We start from the raw sequence: 21,466 nt of genomic DNA, 5'->3' as shown, positions 1-21,466 counted from the left end.
AACATATATTCACTCGTCTCCAGAGACACAAAAGAAACTGTAGAATAGGGAACAAGAAAATAGTGGTACTACCTCACATCAATGTGTCTGATTTTAAAAGCACTCATATTTTTGTAGTGAACGAAAGATTTTCAATTGGACTCAAAATAAACAATTATTAAATAAGTTAAATTATCTGAAAAGGCATAATCTATTAAGATTAGCTAACCTCTTCTGCTATTTAATACAATCGTGATCAATCATAATGTCAACTCAACTCTCCTCAATATGTCAATTCTTTAAGGCACCAAAAATCTGTTAATATCAGTATCAAATATATTCAATGATGCCGTATTCACAACCCTCTGCAGTAAAGAATTCCAGATATTCATAATAAATCACTTCACTCAGAAGGTTTAAATAAATATCTGGCCCCAACTGTGTCCCTATGTTTTGGATTTCCATAAATCAAGCCTACCCACTTGCCAACTAGTGCATTAATAATCTTCAAAGGGCACGCTAACAATGCCTTTACTCCTATACTAAAGGCCCTTTGAAAAATAGCATACATGCTATTACATGGGAGAAAGTGAGGACTGCAGATGCTGGAGATCAGAGTGTGGTGCTAGAAAAGCACAGCCGGTCAGGCAGCATCCAAGGAGCAGGACAGTCGAAGTTCCGAGCATAAGGTCTTCATCACAATAAGTGTCAAACCTGTTTCCTGAAGGGCAACCTCGTCAATAAGTGGTGTATGTGTTGGCATTTTAAAGGTTTAGTGAGAAAAGTGATTAAGACATCATAAGGGAAAGTTTAGGAAGCTGGGCTTTTATCTGGAAAAGGAGAAATTTTCAGAATAGTGCAGTTCAAGTTTTCACATCCAACCAGTAGATACAAAACTCAATGAAAACAAATTGTTCAATCCGGTTAAAAAATTTGAAGTAAAATCAAAGGATATCAGGAAGAGCTTCTTCCAAAGTGCAAGTGGATTGTGGAATCAGCGAGGAGGAATATGAAACAAGCAATGTAACTGGCTTCTAAAGAGATCTGGACAGAAGAGGATGGAAAGAGTAAGAAGTTTTGATCTATGAAAAGGTTATCAGCATTAAAAAAAACTCTTAGTTATATAGTGTTTTCACAACAGAACATCTCAAAATGCTTTACAACCAAGTAAGAAACTTTGAACTATAGTTATTGTTGCAATACAGGAAAGAGTCAGCCAGTTTGCACACAACAAGCTCCTACAAATAGCTCCTCCACCACCCTTCCCCACCTCTCCCAACGCAAGGAGGACAGAACACCTTCCAACCTCCCAACCTCCAGATACATCACATCATCCTCCGCCACCTACAAACGGATCCCACCACCACAGATGTATTTCCTTTATAACTTTGGATAGCATTATATCATTTTCAGATTTAAAATTTGCTGTTGATCTGACATCACTGATCAAAACACATCAGGTCAGGCAGCATCCGAGAAGCAGGAAAATACGCAAAATAACAGAACTGTTATGGTGTATAAGGTGGTTATTCGGTCCATTGTGTCTGTGCCAGCTCTTCAAATGAGAATCCCATCTGGTGCCACTCTCTGGCCTTCTTCTCATAACCCTACTCATTTTTTCTTTTTAGTAACAGTACATTCCCAATTCCAGGCGAGATCGGGCCTGTAGAAGGTGGACAGGTTGTACCCCTGCAGGGCTGTGACCAATATCCTTGCAGTTCACTTGTACAACTGATTAGATTAGATTACTTACAGTGTGGAAACAGGCCCTTCGGCCCAACAAGTCCACAGCGCCCCGCCGAAGCGCAACCCACCCATACCCCTACATTTACCCCTTACCTAACACTATGGGCAATTTAGCATGGCCAATTCACCTGACCTGCACATCTTTGGACTGTGGGAGGAAACCGGAGCACCCGGAGGAAACCCACGCAGGCACGGGGAGAACGTGCAAACTCCACACAGTCAGTCGCCTGAGGTGGGAATTGAATCCGGGTCTCTGGCGCTGTGAGGTAGCAGGGCTAACCACTGTGCCACCGTGCCGCCCACAACTGGGGATGATTTAAACTAGAGTGGCAGGGAGAGGAGCCAGAATGGGAAGACAAGAGCAAGGGAAACAGATAGAAATGAAAAAAAAGTAGTACAGAAATTCTTGGAGCGTTTGCAAATGTTTTTCACAAACCAATACATTGAGAAACCAATTCAGGAACAGGCTATCCTAGATTTGGTTTTGTGCAACAAGGAGGAGATAATTAAATCTTATTGGGAGAGTTCCATTAGGCAAGAGTGACCAAAACAGGATAGAATTCTTCATTGGGATGGAATATAAAGAAATCCAATCTAAAACTAAGGTCCTAAATCTAAGCAGAGTACAAAAGTTTCAGAGTTAAGTTGGCTGCAATGCACCAGACAACCTTATTACAACCTCAGTACAACTGATAGGCAATGGTGAATATTTAAGCAATAAGTGCACAAACCTATGCTTCTAAATCAATCTGTTGAGAGATGTTATTACACATCCGTAGAATACGTGGGACTTGAACCTGGGCCTCTTGGTCTGGGGTAAGGATATTACTACTGCACCTCAAGAGGGCACCCATGAAAGCACAAACCACAGTAGTTACAATTTCTTTCAGGTGAAAAGAACAGAGCAGGAAAAGAGGTCCAATGATGGTTAAAAAAAATAAATTAAGGATAGTATTAGACCAATGAGAAATCATAAAACTGCTCAAAAATGTAGCGAGCCCAGGTCTGGGAGCAATTCAGAATTCAACAAAGCAGCTGTTTAAGAGGGGAAAGAAATTAATATGAGCAACCTTGCAAGGAATATAAAAGCAGATTGCAAGAACTTCTATAAGCATGTAAAAAGATGGTTGGTGGCGACAAATGTAGGCCTTTTATACTCAATCATACAGTAAGGACACAGGCCCTTCAACCCAACCCATCCATACTGATCAGGTTTCCCAAACTGACCTCATCCCATTTGCATGTGTTTGGTTTATACCCTTCTAAACACTTCTGAAATTCTGACAGGGCTAAACAGACTGTATGAAGGGACGATCTTACTCCCAACCAGGGTTCTATAACAATGGGTTAAGGCTCAGTTGCTGATTATATATTTGCAAACAAAATAGACAGATTTCTGGAAGGCAAAGAATATGAGTACTGTTGTTGTTCTGTTCGCCGAGCTGGGAATTTGTATTGCAGACGTTTCATCCCCTGTCTAGGTGACATCCTCAGTGCTTGGGAGCCTCCTGTGAAGCGCTTCTGTGATCTTTCCTCCGGCGTTTGTAGTGGTTTGAATCTGTCGCTTCTGGTTGTCAGTTCCAGGTGTCCGTTGCAGTGGCCGGTATATTGGGTCCAGGTCGATGTGCTTATTGACTGAATCTGTGGATGAGTGCCATGCCTCTAGGAATTCCCTGGCTGTTCTCTGTTTGGCTTGTCCTATAATAGTAGTGTTGTCCCAGTCGAATTCATGTTGCTTGTCATCTACGTGTGGCTACTAAGGATAGCTGGTAGTGTCGTTTCATGGCTACTTGGTGTTCAAACAGAACCACAACAACACACACGGGCTACAAATCTTCTCACAAACTTTGACATGAGTAATGTGCAGAAATAGGGCATTGAGATAATCAGCCACAATCTTGATGAATGATGAGCGGTGTCTAGGAGCCCAAAGCCTATTCCTGCTCTTATTTCCAATGTTTCAAAGAATGGTACAAGTGAATCTGCCTCCCTTACACAACCATACAATATAGGAGCTGAAGTAGGCCATTTGGCCCATCATTAGGCCATTTGTCTGCTCCGCCATTCAATCATAGCTGATAGGCTCTTGCTTAGTAAGGGGATCAAGCATTATGAGGAGAATGGGGTTGAGAAAACTATCTACCTCTGTCTTAAATACACTCAGTGACTTGGCCTCCACAGCCCTCTGCAGCAATAAGTTCCACAGATTAACCCCCCTCTGGCTGAAGAGATTCCACCTCATCTCAGTACTAAAGGGTTATCCCTTCACGCTGAGGCTGTGCCCTCAGGTTGAGATATCAATGGGTTAATTTGCTCTGCTGAACTGTAGGACATTGGATGTCCCGGGGATAGGGTAATATGCCTCTGTCTTAAGGTGACCTGTCTATGTCTTACAGGTAGAATGTAAGGAATTTACATTCTCATCTCTTGTCATTCAGAGCCATTTGCATGCCCATTTCCTAATTACTCAGAGTAAAAGAATTTACATTATCATCCCCTATTCAGAATCAATAAGAACATTGCAATTAAAATTCTGACTACTCCCTACAGTTAAAAAAACGATTAACAACAGATCTGGTCATTAAAGGATGAGTTACATTATATTGTTTGTGGAGATGTTGTGATCACTACATTGTGCCTTGAGTGGCATGTGACTGTGGGAGAATGGCTGGGGTTGTTTGTGGTATTACTGACTTTGATGTAAAGATTTTGTATAAAGGGAGGACTGTTCCTTTGTTCAGAGAGAGAGCTTCTCTTGACACACTTTGCAAGCATTGCAAAGATATTAAGTGATCCTCCAAAGCTTGTACTTGCTTAATAAAAGTTTGGCTGTTCACAGACATTGGCATATTGCAGTTGCATCAGGTTTATAAGAAACTCAAGAAAAATAACCTAACATAAGTCCTAGTCTCTCCGACTAGTGGAGACATTTTCTTCATGTTCTCTCTATCCAGGCCTCTCAATATTCTGCATATTTCAATGATATACCCTCTGATCCTTCTAAAACTCCATTAAGTGGGATGGGTTATCTGGTCGGCATGGCCGGGTTGGACCGAAGGGTCTGTTTCCATGCTGTACATCTCTATGACTCCAAGTACAGACACAAAGTCTTCAACTGCTACTCATACAACAAGCTCCTCATCTTGGGATCATTCCTGTAAACCTCCTCTGAACACCCTCATAGGCCAGAACATCCTTCTTTAGGTATGGGGCCCAAAACTGCTCATAATATTCCAAATGCAGGCTGACCAGAACCTTAAACAGCCTCAGAAGTACATCTCTGCTCATATATTCTAGCCCTCCTGAAATGAAGCTAATATTGCGTACGCATTTGTAATTGCCAACTGAACTTGCATGTTAAACTTCAGAGAATCCTGAACTAAGACTCCTAAATCCCTCTGTGCTTCAAATTTTTGAACTCTTTCCCTGTTCAGAAAATACGCCTGACACCTCTATTCTTCCTTCCACATTGCAAAACCTCATATTTTCCCACATTGTATTCCACCTGCCACTTCTTTGCCCAGTCTTTTAGCCTGTCTAAATCCTTCTGCAGCCTCCCTGCTTCCTCAGCACTACTTGTCCCTCCACCAACTTTGTGTCATGTGCAAACTTCACAAGAAGGCCCCCAGTTCCTTCATCCAGATTGTTAATGTATTACGTAAATAGATGTGGTCCAGCAAGGACTCCTGCAGAACTCTACTAATCACGGGATGCCATCATGAAAAACACTGCTTTAACCCTGTTCTGTTTTCTGCCAGTCAGCCAATCCTCCATCCTTGCCAGTACCCAAGACCATGGACTTTTAATCTTATTTAGCAGCTTCCTGTGTTGCACTTTGTCAAAGGCCTCTGGAAATCCAAACACATCATGTCCACTGGTTCCCCTTTGTCTAACTTGCTCACTATCTCCTCAAAGAATTGTAACAAATTTGTCCTGACAGGAATGATCTCCCCTTGACAAAGCCGTGCTAACTCAGCCCTACTTTACCATGGACTTCCAAGTACTTCACAATCTCTTCCTTAATAATAGACTCTAAATGCATACCAATGATTGAGGTCAGGCTAACTGACTTATATTTTCCTGTCTTCTGTCTCCTTCCCTTCTAATGTAACACAGGGGTGTTACATTAGCCATTTCTAGACCTTTGACATCTTCTCTGATTCCAGTGATTCCTGAAAGATCACCAATGGCTCTACAATCTTTTCCTATCTACATCAGAACTCAGAGGTATAGTCCGTCTGGTCGAGGTGATTTACCCACCCTCAGACCTTCCAGCTTAGTGATGGCCATTACACTCACCTCTGTACCCCAACTCTCTTAAATTTCTGGTATGCTGGTGTCCCTGTCCGTGTGTGTGTATGTGTGTGTCTGCCCGTGGTGCATGTTCGTGCACACTATACAGCGGTTAGGAATATTGCAGCGAGTAACTCATCTCCTGACTCCTCAAAGCCTGATGACCATCTGCAAGTGCACAAATGAGGAGAGTGATGGCATATTCCCCACTTGCCTGGAAGGGGGCAGCTCCAAAAACATTGAAGAAGATTAACTCCATCCAGGACAATGCAACCCACTTGATTGGCATCACATCCACTGTCTCACCATCAATATTCAGTAGCTGCAAAGCCTATCTAAACTGCTTTACCATCTACAAGATGCCTGCAGAAATGCAAAGATCCTTAAAAAGTAGCTTCCACATCCACAATCATTAACATCTAGAAGGACAAGAGTAGCAGATACATGGGATCACCACCTATAAGTTTCCCTCCTGACTTGGAGATATATCACCATTTTTTCAGTGTTGCTAGGTCAAAATCCTGGAATTTCCTCCTGAACAGCATTGTGGGTCTATTTACAGCACACGTAATGCACGTTCAAGGCAGCACACTCGCCATGACGAACTCAAGGGGAACTAGAACCAGGCAGTAAATGCGGTCCAACCAGCGATTCCCATGTATCACAAGTGAAAAAGAAAGGAAACCTTTCCTATTCCCTAATGTAGTGCAATGTCTGCAATTCAGATTCCATCTCAACTCAGACTTGAAGATCCTCAAGCTTCAAAACCTTACTCCAGACTTGACTGAAACATAATTGACCCAAACTGATCTTGACAGGTTGGATTTCGCGAGTATTTTCTCTTGTGGGGGAATCAAAAACTAGGGTTTACTTTTTAAAAATCAGGGGTCAAAAGGGCAAGGCAAAACTGTATGTCTTTGTAACGCTTCCTGAAAAGGTGATTGAAGCGAAACAGAAAACAAATATTTTTAAGGCATATGTAAACAGCTTCTTGTTAAGCAAGTGGGTAAACGTTTATCAGGGCAGGTGAGAAAATGGATTTGAGTTTACTGTCAGAACAATCATAACCTTATTGAAAGGCAGAGTAGGCTTAAGGTGGCTGAAACGCTTACTTCTGCTTTTCATGTGCAACTATTTGATTACATGGAAGGTAAATGCTGGGAGATAGGGTGGGTTAATTCTTAAACCTTACAGATCACATTTGATCCATTGTGCCTTTGCCAGCTCTATCAAAGAGCTATCCAATTCATCTCACTCCCCACAACTATTTAAATTTCACCCCTTCAAGAATGGATCCAATTTCCTTTTGAAAGTTATTATTAAATCTGCTGTTAAACCTTTATTAAACCTTTCATCCATTTCACATCATTCCTCATTGCATTAAGAACAATGCTGGAACCTTACGTGCTTTTTGATGTACCTATTATGTATAGTATTTCATTTTTTTGCTGCTGTTTCAAATTTCTTAAGTAGTTCAGAACCCATATGAGAAAAACAAAAATTGACATTTTACTATTTAAGTTGGGTAAAGACATTTGGTGTATCTTGTTAACAAGTCCAACTGAGAAGTGATGTGAAATCATCCCTGAACAATTTCTCCAATAACTTGTTTCAATTAAAATTCATAATGAGATTATTGAAATTGTTTATAATAAGAAATCAAGGTTAAAGATCAAAGCCTACAGTCAAAGCTATGGGTTCTGAACTTAAGAAATTTGAAACAGCAGCAAAAAATGAAATATCTTGTAGCTGGTAAAGCAGTTTAGATAGTCAATGCTGCTACTGAACATTGATGGTGAGACAGACTATTACTAAGATAGGGATTGTTATGATTAGTCAGCTAATTTACACTGAGAACAGATCAATCAAATTGCAGTCAGATATGGAATGAGGAGATAATTCAGAAATTGTGATTAGGTCGCAGGTAAATTTAGTTTTAAAATTTGGACATAGATGTAGGAAGACCTCAAGTTTCACTGTATGAGAAAGAATTTAATAAGTTAGTGTATGAAATCAATTGTGTATGATTGATATATACCATGGTTCAAATTTGAAACATTGTATTAAAAAGTGAAAGTCCACCTATTTGAGAAAGCCAGCTTTTTGAGAAATATAAAAAAAAATCAAATCAACAACCAATCCAGATTGAAACTCTAATTATTCCAGAGAGTCTAGAATTTGACTAATTTCTACGTTTTTCACAATACAATCTAGACATCTCTTTTAATACAGTACTCTGATTAAAATGAAACACCAGCAACACTTACAACATTTGAAATGGGAGGAGGAGGCCATTCGGGCCTACTCCACTCTTCAACAACATCATATCTGATCATCAAGCTCAACACCATTCTCCCACATACCTCTCCAGTGATAAAACCTAGAAACCTATTGGTCTTGTCTTGAATGTAGTAAATCACTCAACACCCACAAGCCTTTGGGGCAGAGAATTCTAAAAATTCACTGTCCTCTGAGTGAGAAAATATATTAAAATATAGCATTAGACCGGTGTATAGTTTTAATTTGTATGCACTCTATCGCAGAACATAGTCATATGGCTAATGATCTGAACAAGTAATCTATGGAACCAAATAAATTAATAAGAGAATTCAGAGCTTGTCAGATCTACAAGATATTTCTTGAACTAATAAAGGAAAGGGAATTTGTAGTATAGTATCAGAATGATGTAAAAGTAAAGACCCATGATATAACTAAATCAGACTGGAATTAAAAAGAAAATGTTGGGGAAAAACACATTAGGCAGCAGCTGAGAGTGAGAGAAAGAGAGTTAATATTTCAGACTGATGATCTTTCGTCAGTAACTGGTGTAACAATCTAAAGATCGAAAATTGGTACAAGCTGACTGCCTTTTTCAGTCACCTTGAAACCAACTCTTTACATAAAGGGGTCAATTTAGCCAGAGAGTGGTGGGCCTGTGGAATTCATTGCCACGCAGCGTAGTGGAGGCTGGGACGTTGGGGGTTTTCAAGGCAGCGACTGATAAATTCTTGATCTCGCAAGGAATTAAGGGCTACGGGAAGAGTGCAGGTAAGCAGAATTGAAACTCCCATCAGCCATGATTGAATGGCGAAGTGGACTTGATGGGCCGAATGGCCTTGCTTCCACTCCTATGTCTTATACCGTTGAATTTTCTTTCTAAATTTTGATTTCTAACACGTTCTTTTTTGGGTTGTTTCGCTTCAAACACTGCAATGGATTTTGATTCCTTTCAAACTCAAGGGCTCTGGAGAGAGATCTTTCTAGTGACGGAAGAGAACGGGAGAGTGACCTTTTTCACTGGTCTGTCAAGGATTTGTTAGTAGTGGTGCAATCATGAAGGGAAGGAGGGTTTCTGGATCCGTTATATTTTGAGGCTGAATCAAGGATTCAGAGGAATTGGCATGCCGCCACCTTATAGAGGATCTGAGAAAGAGGCCATTTTCAGTTTTGGGAGTTAAGCTAAGTGTTGGATTTTAATCTTAATTTTTTTTCTATTTTCGTACTTAAAACCTGCAGGTAAGGGAAGGGGAGACTTTTTAACAAAAATTATATTTACGATGACTTCGTTTAGGTCAAATGGGTTTAAGTTCTCCCAGCAGACAGAGTCAGCAGTAAGTCTGCAACATTGAGCAAAGTGAGAATTTTATTAGGCAAAGTCTACATAAGCTAAATTTTAAGGGGCAATTATAGCAATTAGTGGAGTAATATGCTCCTCTTCAGATATGGGTGATTAGGGAATAGTTGACTGTTCCTGGATGTGTCTCATATCAGACTCGGCTGGAGAGGCAGTTGGAGTCACCGAGGAACATGCAGAAAGCATACAGTATGATGATGATTAGCTTTAGAGAGATAATCACACTGCAGGTTCAGTCAGATGGTTGGGTGACTGTAAGGAAGGTAGTGCAGGAGTCTCCTGTGGCTATCCCTCTCGAACAGATACAGTTTTGAGTACTGTTGGCAGGGATAGCCTCTCAGAGAAAAATAGCAGTGGCAGCCAGATCTTGGTTACCAAGAATGAATCTTCTGTTAAGCAGGGTTTGTCAAGGTTTAAAAGAATAATTGTTATAGGGAACTCTCCAGTCAGGGGCACAGATGTGGCCGTGAGTAAGAATTCAGGATGTGTGTGCCTCTCTGATGCCAAGATCAAGGATGGCTCAGATTGGTTGCAGCACATTGTCCTCTCGCTCGCCCTTTTGACAGAGATTGTTTTACACATTGGTAAGAACAACAAAGGCCAATGGGCTGAGGAATGCGAGATGGCATATTTGGTAGCAACAAAACAAGGGGCAGATCTTGTATAGTAGGGCCATGAGTATTGTCAAACAGAGAGACCTAGAATTCAGGTATGTATTCTTTACTATCCTGTCTACCTGTGACACAACTTTCAGAGAAGACTAAAGTGAGTACTTTACTGGAACAGCACAGCTGGTCAGGCAGTATCCGAGAAGCAGGAAAATCAATGTTTCGAGCAAAAGCCTTCATCAGAAATTAGGTAGACAGGGTAGTGAAGAAGGCATTTGGCATGTTTGTACTCAATGGTCTGATCAATGAGGCAAGAGTTTGGACGTCATACTGCAATTGTAAAAGACTTTGGTCAGCCGCTTTTGGAATACTGTTTACAGTTCTGGTCACCCTGCTATAGGAAGGGCATCATTAAATTGGAGAGGGTTCAGAAAAGATTTATAAGAATGTAACTGGGACTGGAGGGTTTGAGTTATAAGGAGAGGCTGGAATCTAGGAGCTTAAGGGGTGACCTTATAAGGCTTTATAAAATCATGAGGAGTATAGATGAGGTGAATAACTCCTTGGGTAGGGGAGCTCAAAACGAGGGGACATATTTTTAAGGCAAGATTTAAAAAGGATCCAAGGGACAACTTTTTCCATACAGAGTGTGCTGCGTACATGGAATGATCTGCCAGAGGAAGTGGTAGATTAGATTAGATTCCCTACAGTGTGGAAACAGGCCCTTTGGCCCAACAAGTCCACACCAACCCTCCAAAGAGTAACCCACCCAGAGTAATTTCCCTCTGACTAACGCACCTATCCTATGGACAATTTAGCATGGCCAATTCACCTGAAGGTACAATTACCTGCAGATACAATTACAACATTTAAAAGATATTTGGATAATACAAGAATAGAAAAGGTTTAGAGGAATATGGGCCAAACACAGACAAATGGGACTAGTTTAATTTGGGAAACTTGGTCAGCATGGACGAGTTTGACCAAAGGGTCAGTCTCTATGCTGCATGACTCTAATTAGAGACTTGCATAGAGAAAAGGAAAATACTGCAGATTCTGATATGTGAAAAATCAGCAAGTTTGGCACATCTGTAAAGAACGTTAATGTTTGAAGTCTAATATGACTCTTCTTCAGAACTGGAAGGGGCTGGACAGTGGTGGTTTTTATGCTGTTGACAGAGGGGAAGCAGAGGAATGGGTGGATCAGAAAGTGAGGGTACTCTGATCAAAAGACAAAGGGAGTGCTAATGGTGATAGAGGAGTAACAGGGTGGGGGATGGTTATTGTAATGAACTACAGATGCTGAACTTGAAATTGACTACTGAACACTGTAAAGTTCCTAAATAGAAAATGAGATTATGTTCCTCCAACTTATATTGAGCTTAACTGAAGCATTGTAGCAAGCCCAAGACAAAAGTGTCAATATGGGAATAAGATGATTTATTGAAATCGCAAACAACTGGAAGGTTGGGGCAATTTTTATAGTCAAATTTGAGTTGTTTCGTCAAAGTAGTCATCCAGTCTGCATTTGGTCTCACTAATATACAGGACAAAGTTAAAAATCACACAATACCAGGTTATAATCAAACAGATTTATTTGGAAGTACTAGCTTCCAAATAAACCTATTGGACTATAACCTGGTGTGGCTCGATTTTTAACTTTGCCCACCCCAGCCCAATATCGGCACCCCCACATAATGTACACAAGACCTCATTGTGAGCACTGAAAGGAAAAGACTAAATTGAAAGATGTCATTTGAATTGAATTTGAATTTGCATTGAATTTATTGTCATGCGTACTGAGGCAGTGAAAAGCTTTGTCTTGCAAACAATACAGGCAGATCACAGAGTTAAGTAGCATAGATAGTAAATAATAGGTAAACAACGACAAAAGCAAAAACACAGGTACAGGCGAATGTTAAGAGTGTGAGTCCATTCAGTATTCTAACAATAGTAGGGTAGAAACTGTTACAAAACCAGCTGGTGTGTGTGTGTTCAGGGTTCTATACCTTCTCCCTGATGGTGGAGGTTGTAGAAAAACATTGCCAGGGTGAGATGGATCTTTAAGAATGCTGGCAGCCTTTCCTTGACAGTGAGCCTGGTAGATAGATACTATAGATGAGAGGTTGGCCTTTGTGATTGTCCAGGCCGAGTTCACCACTCTCTGTAACCATCTCCGATCTTGAATGGTACAGTTGCCATAACAGGTAGTGAAACAGAATGCTCTCAATGGTACACCTATAAAAGTTGACAAGGGTATTCGCTGTTATGTCAAATTTCCTCAGCTGCCTGAGGAAGAGGAGATGTTGTCGGGCCTTTGTAACCAGTGCGTCCTTCTACAAGGAATGTACCTTGAACTCACTGCTCACAATGAGGTCTTGTGTACATTATGTGGAGGTGCCAATATTGGACTGGGTCCAAACAACACCAGTTATAGTCCAACAAGTTTATTTAGAAACTAGTACTTCCAAATAAATCTTTGTACCAGGCACTGCTGTTCTCTCTAAAATACAAAGGCACTGCTGTTCTCTCTAAGATACACAGGCACTGAAGCAAGACGGCGCTGGATATGGTAGACTCCTTGCGAGCTCCTGCATGCAGATCTAAGTTTCCTATTTCCTACAAATGTTCTACACTCTAAACTTAATAGCATCCTTTTAAAAATTACTTATACATCTGTTTTATCTATATTCACAGGTTGAAGCTCCTCCGATCCTCAAAACCAGCTTACTGGATGAAGGCAGCAGACCATGTGGTACCCACGACCCATTTGACCACCCTGGGGCAGCCTGCCGGAAAACTGAGGGATCCGAGAGACCGCCTCGGGCAGCAGAACCAACACAAAATGTTCCTGGCCCCATAAGACACCTACTTGACATGAAATCTATCAGAGCTGAAAATGTGTTGCTGGAAAAGCGCAGCAGGTCAGGCAGCATCCAGGGAACAGGAGAATCGACGTTTCGAGCATAAGCCCTTCTTCAAGAATCCTGAAGAAGGGCTTATGCCCGAAACGTCGATTCTCCTGTTCCCTGGATGCTGCCTGACCTGCTGTGCTTTTCCAGCAACACATTTTCAGCTCTGATCTCCAGCATCTGCAGACCTCACTTTCTCCTCATGAAATCTATCAGAACTTACCTGGAGAGCAGCCCAAACACCTCTGCTAAAAACGTGGCTGGAGCTGAAGCAACAAGTTGGCAGCAACTGAAACCAGGAACTAACTGGATAAATCAGAACAGAAGCAGAAACTTACCTTCTCCACTGGGTCCAAAGCACATTCGCTCCAGTAAAAAAAAAACACAGGAAATTATTTGCTACACTGGGTCCTAAGCAGACCCTCTGCAAAAATACACCAAACTGCAACCTACCTGGTCCACAGGCTCTTAGGGGGATCACTTAACTGGAAGGAGTCAAAATCCACTCCACCAGACCACCCAAATGTAAGAAACCTGCAAGAAAGCTGGGTACGTGGGCTGGCCTGCTAGTAAGACTGAGACTACGCTGTTTCAACACCTCCCTTCCTACCTTACTCCTGGCAAATGTACAATCTCTGGAGAACAAGATGAACAAACTCAGATCACAGATCAGCTTCCAGGGTGAACTGCGGGATTGCTGCACACAGAAACCTGGTCAACCCATCCATTCCCAACTGCGCACTTCAGGCTGATGCTTTTTCTATCCATTGTATGGACCACACAGTGTCCTCGGGTAAAACAAAGGGTAGAGGGGTTTGCTTTTTAATCAACAACTTGTGGTGCATGGACATTGCAACCCTGGGCAGCCATTGCTTCCCAAACAAGGCCACACTGGTTACAAAGGCACAAAATATACAAGGAATGTTTGGGGCTTTAGACAGTGAAGATGCAGGAGGTGAAAGGGCAAGTGTTACATTCTCTGTCATTACAGGGTGTTAAGAAGTGTGAGGAGTCTTTGGGCAGTGTACTAGGATGTCGCGGAAGCAGGGTGTAAGAACAGCCACCATTTGAAGGAGAACAGAGGAACTCTTCCTGGGTTCCTCGGTAATAATTATTCCTTTACCAACATGAACTAAAGATTATCTGGTTATACATTTAATTATTTTTTGTGAAAAGTCAGTGTGTACAGATTAGCCACTCATTTCCTGACATTTCAGCATTGGCTAATTTCAAAATTACTGTAAAATGCTTTTGGTGCATCTGGAAGTCATGGAGGATGTTACATTAAAAAAAACAGCAGCTAGGGAGGGAATTCCAGGATTTTGACCTGGCAACACTGAAGGAGCAGTGATATATTTCTAACTTAGGATTGTGAATGTTTTGGAGGGGAACCTGCAGGAGATGGTGTTCGAATATATCTGCCGCCATTGTCCTTCCAGATGGAAATGTTTGTGGGCTTCCAAGATGCTTCCGAAGTATCTTCAGTGAATTTCTGCAGCATACAAACTGTAGCTAAGTGTCAATGGCAGAGACAGTGGCTGCTTGTCAATGCAGTGTCAATCAAACAGGCTGTTTCTCCTGATAGTTTCAAGTTTCTTGAGTGTTGTTAGAGCTGCACTCATCCAGATAAGTGGGGAGTCTCCTATCACACAACTTACTTGTGCCTTGTATACAGTGAGGAGGATTTTGGAGTCAGGAGATGAGTTACTCCCTGCAGTATTCCTAGCCTCTGATTTGCCCTTGTATTTATATGGCTAGTCTATTTGAGTTTCTGGTCAATGGTAACCTCCAGGATGTTGGTAGTGTGCAATTCAGTGATGGTAATGCCATTGAATGTCAAGTAGAGATGGTTAGATTGTCTCTTATTTGAGATGGTCATTGCCTGGCGTTTCTGTGGCACAAATGTTACTTACCACATTTGAGCCCAAGTCTTGCATTCAATTTTCAAGTGCAGCTTCAGTTCCTGAGGAGTTATGAATGGTGCTGAACATTATGCAATCATTAGTGAACATCCCTACTTCTGGCCTTATGATGGAGGGAAGGTCATTGATGAAGCAGCTGAAGACGATTGGGCCTAGGACTCTACCCTGAGGAACTAAGGGCTCTTGTGGCACAATGGTAGTGTTTCTACCTCTGGTCCAGGAGGTGTGTAACTTCTCCAAGTAGGTGGACTGAGGAATTTGTGCAAAAACGTCCTGCATCGGAGATAACTGACTTCCAACAAACAGTTTTTCCCTGGAGCATCGGAGGCTGAGGGGTGGCCTTATAGAGGTTTATAAGATCCTGAGGGGCATGGACAGGGTAAATAGACAAGGTCTTTTCCCTGGGTGGGGGAGTCCAGAACTAGAGTGCATAAGGTTTATGGAGAGAGGGGAAAGAGTTTAAAGGGACCTAAGGGGCAACTTTTGCACTCAAAGAGTGGTGTATATATGGAACAAGCTGCCAGAGGCAATGGAGGAGACTGGTACAATTACAACATTTAAAAGACGTCTGGATGGGTACATGAATAGGAAGAGTTTAGAGGGATATGGGCCAAGTGCTGGCAAATGGGAGTAGACTGGTCGGCAAGTTCAACCAAAGGGTCTGTTTCCACGCCATACATCTCTATGACTTTAAGTACAACTACTTTCCTATTTACCTGATATGACACCAATCAGCAGAGATCCCCCGACCCCTCCAATTCCTATTGACAATAGTTTTGCCAGGGTTCTTTATTGCCACAACAATCTAATGAGACCTTGATGTCAAGGTTAGCCACTCTAATCTCACCTCTGGAATTCAGTTCTTTTATCTATGCTTGAACTAAGGCTGTAATAAGGTCAAGAGTTTAGTGATCCTGGTGGAATTCAAACTGGATGTCAGTGAAGAGGTTATCATTGTGCAGGTGCGACTTGGTGATGACACATTCCAGGTTTGAATTTGGTGTTTTTGTGTACAGGACATACATGGATAATTTTCCACACTGAGGAATAGATGGCACTATTGTACCTGTCCTGATGAGCAGAAACGTCCTTCAAACAAATAATTTGGGAAGAAAGAAGGCATCATTTTTGATCCTGTTGCAAATGCCATTTCCTAAATATCACCTTCAGCCCTCTCGCTGGCAACTGTCTGAGCCTGAACCAGACTGTTCGCAAACTTGGTTTCAGTTCTGACCAAATGCCCTCAAGATCATTAAAGAGTTCCTATTGCCACCTCTGTAACATCACTTAGCTAGATCCCTTCTTCAGCTCCTGTGATGCTGAAACCCTCATTCCTAGTTTGTTATGTCTAGTCTACCATCTTCAATGCTGCATGAATTTGTAGTTATTCAACTTTTTTTTGTTCAGATCTTAATTCAATCAATTTCATTCACTAATTGGCCTGCTGCTTGCTAATCTATAAAAAAGCTTCCAGTCTGACAGCGCTTAATTTTTACAATCCTAATCCTCAATCATACGCTTCATCCTAAATGACTGAAAAAATTCTAATATCTTACTTTCAGCCATTGAGTTTATATCGAAAGCTAGTTTTTGTATTGACAATCATTCGACTGCCAGAAGGAGCATTCAAGGCAAACAGCATAAAGGTGTTTAAGGGAAGCAAGAAAATTATCTTGTTGATGAAGTTTGATGAAGGCTGCTGAATGGTTTTTCCCATAGAGTATAAACTAGTTGGGCTGAATAGCCTGATTCTACCCCATACATTTCTGACATAGCAATACAGCATAATAACGAATAATTTGGCTTAATCAATTTATGTCACCATTTATTTGCCATCACAGTATCCTCTTGTCTTTCCTCATCCAATTCCATCATCATAACTGTTATGAAGTTGAAGGCCTGTATCGTACCTTTAAGAGAGAGTGAAAGGTAGTTTTGGCAGTGACAGTTTGCAGGCACCCGTTATGTGACTGACTAGCAGGCTCAGAGTGTACTGGAAAATTGAAAATATGTAACATTTGGCTGCTATGTTCACAACAATTTGAATTTAACCAATCAGTTTAAATTATACCCCAGGATACTAAAACCCAATCATATTTGTATTTTACTGTTTTGACAACATTGAACCAATGAGACGATCCGATGTTCGGGGTATAAAAGGAGCTGGCATTTTGGAGAGTTAGCCGGACAGTGCGACAATCTGCCTCTAGAGAGAGACTGCTATTCAAAACATTGACTATCAAATGGTACATTTTTCATAGGAAACATCTTGCAGCAAAAGATCAAAGATGACCCAGGGAGATCTCCAGCTGAAAGACGACAGACACTGACACCAAATCGCTGGGTGGTTTTGAAAATTAAGTTGATGCAATTTTAATGGGATCAGTATAGTGTTATAGAGTTGGAGGTAGGTAACAGATCTTTAAGAGAAAGGAGGCTTAGAGTTGTAAATAGTTGTTGTTTAATGTTCACTTTTAGAGTTAAAGAATAAACTTGATATTTTTCTTTAAATAGTGGAATTTGGGAAGATCTCTGTCACTCATACTTTAAAAGATTACAAGGCGAGGTAAGCTTTTCTATGTGGTAAAAACAAAGACTGCAGATGCTGGAAACCTTGTTTTTACCTAAGCTTTTCTACATGTTTGATTTAATTAGCATTAGGGTTCATTGCCGTGTCATTACATAACCTTGCATTTCCTTCTCCCTTACTTACATTTATACCATGCACTTTCATCACACCATCTAATAGAGAGCGCTACATTCTCACCATACTTTGGATAAAGAAGCTTCTTCTGAATTGCCAACTGGATTTCTTGGTGACTGTCAATGACCTCTAGTTTTTATTTTCCCTACATCTGGGAATATTATTTCTGTTAGTCTCTTAAAATCCTTCATCATGTTTGGTCACCCATCAGCTTTCTCTTTTAACAAGAAATGAAAGAGACCCAATTCAGAGGCTTTTGCTTAATGGAAGCCACACTATAACAAACATGCCTGACAAGGAGATTCTGACAAGGTGTATCTTATAGGAAGAAAATGAGATTGAGAGGCATAGCTGTAGGGAGGGAATTCTATAGTTCAGGATTGAGTTACTTGAAGGCACAGCCAAAATGGAAGAGAGGTTGTAATTGGAATGCACAGGAAGTCAGGATTAAAAGGAATGTAGCTTCCTCAGAAGGTCATGGGATTGGGTGAGATACAGTGAGGGGGTGGATAGCACCATGGAAAGATTTAAAAACAAAAATGAGCATTTTAGAAATTTTTGGCCATCTATCAGTGGATTTCAAATAAGCAATCTGATAATTTAGTAACAGTGGAGGATTTAAGAAGGTGTTTTGTACGTACAGCTGGTGTCATTAGCATACATAAGAAAACAGTGTTAATGGTGGCACAGTAGCAAGTGAAACCATTGCAAATAATTCTCTAGCTTTGGTTTAGTTAGATAGGAATGGAGCTACGCAAGAATAGATCTAGCCAGCTGAATAGATATTGTTGATGATACCATTCTTCTGCAGTCTCAAAGGGTGAAGAACAACAAGGAGGAAAAATCTTTCAGTCACTTAAGTAATTTATGACTATGCCTTTCTTGTAATATGGCAAATGGCTTGTGTACAGTTTTATGTTAACATTCTACAAGATATTTTCTTTACCATGAAACATGCGTGTCACTGACAAGGTTGGCATTTGTTGCCCAACCTTAATCGTTTTTGATCAGAGTGCCTTGCCCATTTCACAGGGCATTTAACAGTCAACCATATTGCTGTGTGTACAGAGTCATATGTAGTTATATAAGGCAAAAACTGCAAATTTCCTTCCCACAGTAGTGAACCAGATGTGCTTTTATGACAATTCATTTTATGATAATAGTATTACGTTCACCATTTCGAAGACTAGCTTTATATCCCAGAGTTATTGAGTTCAATCAGACCAGCTGCTGTGGTGGGATTTGAGCTCAATCTCCAAGGCCTGCACCTCTGAAGTACTAGTGCACTGTGCAGTGACAGGTGATGCCTCAGGTACATTTCTTAAAAGATCTCATATTTTTGGCCATATTTCACACATCTCACTTGCAATCTCCTCAGACCATTATCAGAGGAGATTTATTGTTACCAATTGTGCTTTATTTTCTTCATAGAGTCATAATCATTTGTCTTTTTCTTCCAACTCTGGTCAAAAGGGAGGCAGAAGCTTAACTAACATTTTATGAACAGTCCTGCAGCAGATTTTGCCCTGAGCCAAAACTTTGCAACTTATATTTAATTAGTGCCATGTTTGATTGACTCATCACCCTGTTGATGGCTAATTTATATCAGTTCCCAATCTGACAACTCCTCAATGCTAAAATTCTTTTGTTTACTAGCCCACTGGTCACACTTTCATTTCTGAATCAGAAGGCGTTCAGATCTAGCTCCACTTCAGCATCAGTCCAGTTTAATCTGGCATATTTTACTGTGGCATTGTCAGATTTGTCATATTTCAGAGGAATTGTTAAACTAAAGGCTCCAAACAGAAGGATGCAAGAGCACTGTATGTAAAGAGCAATGAACTAAATTTTTTTTTAAAATCCTCTGAAACAGATGATCTGGGCACTGTTTGGCATTTGTGGTACTTTGCTGTGCGTGTAAAATTGGTAATTTCATACAAAACAACAGGAACCACAATTCCAATCTTTTCAGCAAAAAGTCCTCTGGGACTTTGCAGTATGCATTAAGTTGGTGATGATCACAACTGCCAACATCACGACAATGATCAGAATTCAGATCACACACTGTGAAACCCCATTTGGGCCACACTGATGGCTCCAAGTTCTACCTTAAAGGTACACAAGGGACTAAGAAAGAATGAGTTTCTTGTTAACCATTCAATCTAATCAACCTGTTCTGATATGCTGCGACACACCTCCAGGTCAGATGGTACTTGAATCCGTGCCCTTCTGGGCCAGGGAAAAGAACACTACTGCTGTGCCACAAGAGTCCCCTAAAATCATCTTATGATGTTGACTCAGTGAGGGGTAAAGCATGGGTTTACGCAGATCATCACAAAGCAAGAAGACTCACTCTGGCAAGTGAGTTGGCAGCGCTTGTGTACAGTAAGGGAATTCAGAGAAATCTTGAGTGGGGTAGGGGAGAGAAGAGATAGGGTGGAGGGATGGGTCTGGGTGGGATGCTCTACTGAGGGTTAGTGTGGACTTGTTGGGCCGAATGGCCTGTTTCCACACTGTGGAGACTCTCTTTGATGAGAGCTGGAAAGTGAGGGCGTCCCTTTAAGGGGGGGGGGGGGGGGAGCAGGAGCATGCGCACTGGTCACCATCCGACATGTTTGCTGTTGGTGCTGGCGGGGGTGGGCCCAGAAGGGAGACAACAAACAAAGGGACACATCGATTAGTACAGCAACACGGGGGTGATTAAGAGTACAAACCGAAGTAAGGAGATGATGCCTGTGCTCCCTAACTGTGTGCAATCGGTAGAACATTCCAGTAACGGGGCTGCCTCACCTCTCGGGGTCTTTGGGGAACCTGAAGAAAGGGATGTCTGGGCAGTTGGTGCTTTTCCTGCTGCAGTTGGGTGCCGCGCAGAAGTTCGGCATCGTCTCGAAATCAGTTGTTTTCCTCCTCTCGCACGCTTGTTTCTCTCCCTCCGGCGGAAGACGACAGGCTCGGCCGCCGCCGAACGATTGAAAATCGCCAGAGCTCCGAGGGCTTTGACGCGCCTTGCCGTGACGCCAGCACGCACGCAGCCTGGCAGAGTGCCGCTGGTCCTCCAGTATCCCACAATGCCCGGCGACGTCACGGTACACCTCCTCCCTTCCGGGGGCTGTACTGCGCATGTTCCTCGGTGTCAGCAAACGCAACGAAGGATCGACCGGATGTGGATATTTTGGTGTTGGACTGGGTATCGACAAAGTTAAAAATCACACCACCAGGTTATAGTTCAACGGGTTTATTTGTAAGTATAAGCTTTTGAAGCGCTGCTCCTTTGTGAGGTAGCTAGTGGAGTAGGCTGTAAATCCTATGATCCTACTCCTTTAGCCAACTGACGAAGGAAAGCTCCGAAAGCTTGTACTTACAAATAAACCTGTTGGACTATAACCTGGGGTTGTGTGATTTTTGACTTTGTCCAAACTCAGTTTAACACTAGCACCTCCTCATCAAACCTACATAGGATGTGGAGGTGCTAGGTTTGGACCAAGTTAAAAATCATACAACACTAGGTCATAGTCCAACAGGTTTATTTGAAAGTACAAGCTTTCGGAGCGCTGCTCCTTCATCAGGCAGCTAGTGGGACAGGATTATAGGACACAGAATTTATAGTAAAAGATCAAAGTGTCATACAACTGATGTGATATTTTAATAAACCGAGATTGCTATTAAGT

The 21,466-nt window shown here is 41.6% G+C and overlaps 1 protein-coding gene across 4 annotated transcripts in view; it reads right to left on the bottom strand.

Moving 5' to 3' along the window:
* Positions 1-20,935, bottom strand: part of LOC122550945 (52 kDa repressor of the inhibitor of the protein kinase-like) — a 45,329-nt gene extending 24,394 nt beyond the window's left edge. For all 4 annotated transcript variants that reach the window (XM_043692467.1, XM_043692468.1, XM_043692470.1 and 1 more), the window contains exon 1: positions 20,589-20,935. In XM_043692467.1, coding sequence (XP_043548402.1) covers positions 20,589-20,920 — 332 coding nt within the window. In that variant the 5' untranslated portion in view covers positions 20,921-20,935. The remainder of the gene's footprint in view (positions 1-20,588) is intronic.
* Between the last annotated feature and the right edge of the window lie 531 nt (positions 20,936-21,466).

The sequence above is a fragment of the Chiloscyllium plagiosum genome, chromosome 6 (assembly GCF_004010195.1).
Source record: "Chiloscyllium plagiosum isolate BGI_BamShark_2017 chromosome 6, ASM401019v2, whole genome shotgun sequence".
NCBI classification, from domain to species: domain Eukaryota; kingdom Metazoa; phylum Chordata; class Chondrichthyes; order Orectolobiformes; family Hemiscylliidae; genus Chiloscyllium; species Chiloscyllium plagiosum.
The sequence above is the reverse complement of the archived record's forward strand: the minus strand, read 5'-3'. Positions and strand labels throughout refer to the sequence as shown.